The 6,055-nt window shown below is 38.7% G+C and overlaps 2 protein-coding genes across 2 annotated transcripts in view; one reads left to right on the top strand and one right to left on the bottom strand.

Moving 5' to 3' along the window:
- Nucleotides 1-778, top strand: part of LOC109536383 (UBX domain-containing protein 6) — a 2,822-nt gene extending 2,044 nt beyond the window's left edge. The window contains 2 exon segments of the mRNA XM_048667302.1: nucleotides 1-52; nucleotides 180-778. Of these exon segments, the coding sequence (XP_048523259.1) occupies nucleotides 1-52; nucleotides 180-449 (322 nt within the window). The 3' untranslated portion in view covers nucleotides 450-778.
- An 801-nt stretch (nucleotides 779-1,579) lies between these two features.
- LOC109536382 (RNA-binding protein spenito) lies at nucleotides 1,580-5,046 on the bottom strand. Its single transcript, XM_019902570.2, has 2 exons — nucleotides 4,902-5,046; nucleotides 1,580-4,815 (listed from the first exon to the last, which is right to left on the bottom strand). Exon 2 carries the CDS (start codon nucleotides 4,756-4,758, stop codon nucleotides 2,608-2,610), a length of 2,151 nt encoding a protein of 716 aa, XP_019758129.1. The 5' UTR covers nucleotides 4,759-4,815; nucleotides 4,902-5,046; the 3' UTR covers nucleotides 1,580-2,607.
- Between the last annotated feature and the right edge of the window lie 1,009 nt (nucleotides 5,047-6,055).

Here is a 6,055-nt window from a genome sequence, read left to right as displayed (position 1 = left end):
ATACAAATTTTCACTGATCAGAATCAGATTTCCCGATGGCGTCTACTTACAAGTAAGTTCAAATAACTGAAGAAAGGTTTCAATAGATACAAAAAACAAAAATTTATTTTAAACCCCCTTTTTACAAAATCACTGAAATAGCACTCAAATGGTAAAAACTTACATAATTGAACTTCCAGGGCACCTTCTCCATTTATGAAAAGCTTGGCGATGTCTTCGATTTCGTCCGAGAGAACTTGGAATTCGACGGTTTGCCATTTCTTCTAAATCTACCAACGGGCCAAAAGTTTGCGGAAAAAGACCTGGATGTCACGCTGGTTGATCTTCGGCTGGTTCCTGCCACCATTCTGATTTTCCAATGGGATCCAAAATTTGAGGAAGAAATAAAAGCATCTGGTAATGTCACTTATCTTAAACCAGAAGTTGTTCTGCTAATGCAGCAGCTGTAAAAGCTGATAGCGAAAAATATTAATTTCTAACTAACCTAAACGAATTTGATAAGCCCATATTTTGCGAAGAATAATTGGTTTGGTTGGAAGATTTATGTTCGAATGCGCGCAAAAAATGTTCAGTTAATCTCTTATGCAAGTGTGATACAATGGGCGACTAAAACTAGTTATTTAACGCAATTTAGATGAGCGGAGGCAGCGATGTGTACATTTATTGTTTAATGTTTTGAGAGAGCGTTTCTGTATTAATTATGTTTGTCGCTGCTACATTATTGGACTACACATTCTATAAATATGTTATGCAAAATAAATATTGATTTACTCAGAAACAATTTTTTTATTAATGCTCGCTCTTTAGAAGTGAAATGTTGCCAATACTTGAATTATTTAAAGCACTAAATGGTTTTTTATAACGCAAGTTACTGTCCAATCGAAGCACAGATTTGGAAGTTTATTTATTCAGTCTTCATTTATTGGAACCCTATACCATAAACAGTATTTTAACCAGAAAATAACTGCAGTTTACCATATAAAAGCTCCGTTTCAGATGATGGAAGGTTTAATCAGGTTTAATTTAGAAAATAACAATTTTTGCTAACGGAAGGATATTTTGAATCGAAACTTCCAGAGATCAACTAAAGTAAAACCGCATGTTATGCAATAAAAACGTTGTTTATTTCGGCCGGTCTCGTACTGCACCAACTTTTTTATCTTGGAAATGGATAAGGAATTGTACAGGATTCCACGCAGTCCAAGGAATAAACTTGCTTAAAATTCAAGGAAGTTTCGTTCAGAAACACACTTGGATGAAGCTGAGTTCACTTGAACCAAGCAATTTTCTGAACGAAAATACCTTGGGTTTTAAGTGATTGATTCCTCACTTACTTAGGCCACTGATGGTTAATATAGTGATATTTTTAATTACATAAAACCTAGCCAACTCCTAAAAATGAGTCAAATATTCACAGCCATAAAACAAATCCTATTATCATCACACAGGTGAACGACAGAAGCAAGAGCTAATTAAAAACTCACTTATTATCACACATTCTGTGCACCAATAAATAATTGTTCTCAACTCACCAATCAAATTGATCACACTTTGCAAGGAACTGAAGAAAACACTGATATTTCATGGAACTTTTTGTATTTGCACATCACTACATAATTTTAGCATAATGGGCTAAGAAACTAACACCAGAATAAACAAGTACATGACCAAACTTAGCACAGGATCAAACTTAGCACTATGATCACACGACTGCGTGTCAGTTTAGTTTGCACGTACAGGAAGTCTAATTTTTAATACACCAGTACACTAACTAAAGAACAGTTCTTTCACATTCCTTGCAAAGAAAAAACGGAAATAAAAAGTATATGAGTTCCAACGAGTTTGTTTCACTACTCGATTCAAAATAATACAAAACCAATGAGAAAGAACTGCAAGCCACTTTGCATTTTCACATCACCGCGCTTTACAATGTCTGCTTGTCCAATCTTTTTACAACACACTATGAATGTTACACAAAATGGCTAACAACAAATTTACCGCTGATCTCCAATTTCCTGAAATCAAATAAGAGTTATAATAAAGTCGCTTACAAAAATACTTGACCCAAAATCTCATAAGGGATGGGCCTAAAAACAATTACTCAAGTGGCTTCAAACAAATTGAGGTACGCCATAGGCCTTGACGAAAAATAAGTTCTAATATTCCATAACTTAAAGTATTGATTTTTAGACAATGCAATAAAAAAAAGAAATAAGCGATTACGAGTATAAAGAGCCCATGGCTAACAAGAATAAATAAAGCGAAATTCTAATAAAGCAGTCACAGTAACTAAAAAAATTGGTGAGTAGCCGAAAGCAGAAGAAGACAAATGCAACATTTAACTTGGCTGGCGGTCTGTACTTTCAATAAACTGTTCAACAAAAATTAATTGCTTTATCGAAATAGACATTAGGATTGAAAAATCGATTGATCGGCAACAAGCTGATTAATTGCATTTTGATTAGGCAGCAAAGCTACCTCGAAATGTAAAACAATCCACACCACAGCTGACGTTGCATTGTCTACTTCCATGAAAGCAAGGTATGTAACTGAACCCTACACATATAAAGAAATGTGTTGAAATAATAAAAAACAGTGAATAAAAAATTAGGCTGTACCACCACGTACCACTACAATAATTAGATGATCTTCCTTGATGGCTTCATCGGACAAGTTGGGACAAGAGCGTTTTAACAATTCGGTAGAAAAGGGACATGGAGGAAACGAATACAAAACTCCTGTGGCCTCAGTCTCTTTGTTCAATAATGAGATAACCCCAGCTGCTTCTTTTTGCTTAAGATACGAAACTAAGTTCCTCAGCGGCCTTGTTTGCACCGAACTGTCCTCATTTGTCACGGAGGCCGTGGAACCCGCCAGTCCCAAGAAAATAGCATGGGAAGTAGCACTCTGAATCCTCTTTTGCACATCCTCTAGTTTCGGTTGGTCCAGTCTCAGTCGCTGCGTGATTCTCAATTGGTGCTTACCTTCTTCGTCTTTCATTAAGCTATCGACAATATCAGTATCGCCTTCCATTAGATGAAACTTTGCAGGAAACAGAGAGTTCTTTAGTATCAGAGCTCCTTGCCAAATAGTAGTGCATTTTCTTGCAACTTCCGGCAACGTTCTACTAGAGGCGAGCAATCCTGCTCTGCGGGAGCCACTGTCGGAATCAGAGTCTGGAGATCTTCTAGGAGACCTGGACCTGGACCTTCCCGCCCCAGAGCCTGAACGCCTGTACTCTGGATCTCTCGTACGGCCCCATTCATCCACCTCGCCCTCCGGGTAGCGAGCACCTCTCCTTTCCGGATAAGGCAACGGCCTGTCCCTATATCCGTAACCTCTCTCGTAATCGTAGTCTCCATATTCGACTCTTCTGTAGTCGTCCGGAGGCAAATCATGGGGATAGGAGGACTTGGCCTTGTATGGGACGCCCGGTGTAACATCCGCAAAGTCAATCCTTAATCTTCTGTCCGGGCCACCGAGAGGAAATCCGCGCATTTCCTTCACTGCAGCCTGGGCTGCATCGATGCTGTCGTACAGAATATACGCTTGATTATCTCCTTTAACATACTCGATTTTCTTGATTGCTCCGAATCTGTCGAACTCTCTCTCCAGCTGTGGGATGGATGTCCACACTCCTAGACCACCCACCCATATTCGGGTAGTTGGAGTGGCTTTACCGTAGCCAATTTTGCATTGAAATTTACCGATATATTGTCCAGATAGTTCCACTTTCGCCCTGTGGGCCATATCTAAGGTGTGAAAACGCACAAAAGCAAATGCGTTTCCAGTGCCTGGAGGTGGTCTTTTAATGTCGATGTCCTCCACCACACCATACCTGCCAAAAATTCTCCTCAATTCTTCCTCCGTGATGTTTATCTCCAGATTGCCGGCAAATAAAGTGCGTGTTGCTAGAGGATCATCCTCAGGCTGGATATGATGAAGGTAATTGGGGAATTTATCTTTCTTGCTATCGCTTTTATCAAATTGTGGGCGCTGCGAATGCTGCCTCGGAGGACCGTAACCGTGGGCAGCAGCCATATGCGGAGGCCCATGGTGAAGTGGAGGCCTGCCAATATAATCATGGGGCACCGGCAAAACGTCTCTTCTATAGTCCCTGTGTAAGGCTGTTCCGGGCGGTGGTCCATACCCCCTGTCGTATCTTTCGAGCGGAATTCGCCGTTCAGGCGAGCGCGCATAGTGGTACCGATCATACTCTGGCGTGAGTGAGCGAGGCCTACTTCGGTAAGGATCTGCGGCACGTGGCACTTCATACACAGCTTCCACTAAAGCCACCTTATCGTAGATTATAATACGGGGCTTGGCATGTTTTGCATCTCTGGCGTCTTCCGAACTTCGGAAACAAACATACGCTAGTCGTTCATCGACATCATGGGATATTCTAATGGTTAGGTCTCCGTATTTTTTGTACTCCCTATACAGAGTGTCTTTGATAACTTCGTCACTAGCCTTCGGGTGCAGAGCACTAACACACAGAACCTTGTATGGATAGGCTCTTTCTGTCGCCCTCACGTACTCTTCGCGGTGAGGAGACACGTACCTACGCGGACTTGGGGAACGGCCTCTGCTACTACGCCTTCGAATGCGCTCGGGAGTCACTCGTTCATCAGAACTATCGTCGTAGCGCCCCATGCTAGATCGAGATCGTTTGCTCCGTGGCGGAGTATCTCTATCACTACTTCGTTTCATGCTTGGATTTGGTATCCTCACAGTTATGATGTCCTTTGCTTTGTTCATACGCACTCAACACATCTATTAACTGTCCACACAATGGATGACACGGCACTCCTCTTCCTAAAAACACAATGCAAAACACTCGAATTATGCAACGTCCTGCACCAAATATATCAACAAATCAACTATAAAGGAAAACAACATACTTTACACTCTACACAGCACCTGGATACTCGGCTGTAGTCAATTTTCCGTGAAACTTATTCCTGATAACGGACCACCTTAAACAACACAGCACAAAATGGCTGCCAAGCAAACCACGAGCCCAAACTCTTCCGCTTTCTTTTTTCCATCAGTTGACAACCTCAATTTTCTCAACAGCGTTGCCACTTCAAATTGTGCAACCACGTTGAGAAAATTGAACGATAATTATAAAATAGCATTAAAAGCCAAATTATTTTAAGTGTGTAAGTAGATAGCGAATAATAAAATATATCTATGAATCAGATTTGAGATCTGGCTTCAAATCAACAACAACAACAACAATAATTTTTTACAAACTTCTTTTTGGGTATTTCGCCTCAAAAATTTAAAAACTTTTTTTCTCTTTAAAAAAAATTAAATCCCCTATTAAATAACGCAACTTCCTATATTAAAAATTCTGAACATTTTTTTCAAAAATTATCAGGCATAGACATAAATCCAAACCACCAGAAATAGTAAGTTTGATGTTGAAATGTGCGAAAACTTAAGATATCATCAAACAAAAATTACAAAATGACACCAATCTTAAAGAACGCACACAACTAAGCATTAACACTATTATTGAAATTTTAACAATATTTGTAAAGTCAACTTACTTTCAATACAATGACAATTTTTATCAACAAAATTTTGGAATGACTATGGGGTCACCAATATCCCCATTTTTTAGTAATTTATTTATGGAAAATTTTGAATCAACTTTCATTAATAATTACAAATTTAAACCAATGGCGTTATATTGATGACGTTTTCTCCATTTACAGTCATGGCGAACAAAAACTTGATGAATTTTTATCTTATCTGAATAATACAGAACCAACAATTAAATTCACTATTGAAAAAGAACAAAATCACTAAATTTCTTTTCTCGATATACTAATTCAGAAAAATGTAGCCAATTTCAAAACCTTGGTCTATGGAAAACCTACTCATACTAACCGATATTTGAATTTCGCCTCAAATCACCCGATAATGGTTAAAAAAGCTATCGTAAAAAGTCTATATGATAGAGCCAAAATAATTTGTAATCAATCTAATTTTTCCAAAGAAAAACAATTTATAAAAGAAATTCTAAATTTCAATAATTATCCAAATT

Source organism: Dendroctonus ponderosae, unplaced genomic scaffold (genome assembly GCF_020466585.1).
Source record: "Dendroctonus ponderosae isolate FM_Combo_2020 unplaced genomic scaffold, Dpon_F_20191213v2 Dpon_F_20191213_6, whole genome shotgun sequence".
Lineage (NCBI taxonomy): Eukaryota > Metazoa > Arthropoda > Insecta > Coleoptera > Curculionidae > Dendroctonus > Dendroctonus ponderosae.
Note: the sequence above shows the minus strand (reverse complement) of the source record. Positions and strands in the feature narration are given on the sequence as shown.

Bases quoted from the DNA above. Each gene is read 5' to 3' on its own strand.
- LOC109536382 (XM_019902570.2), bottom strand. From the start codon at position 4,758: ATGAACAAAGCAAAGGACATCATAACTGTGAGGATACCAAATCCAAGC.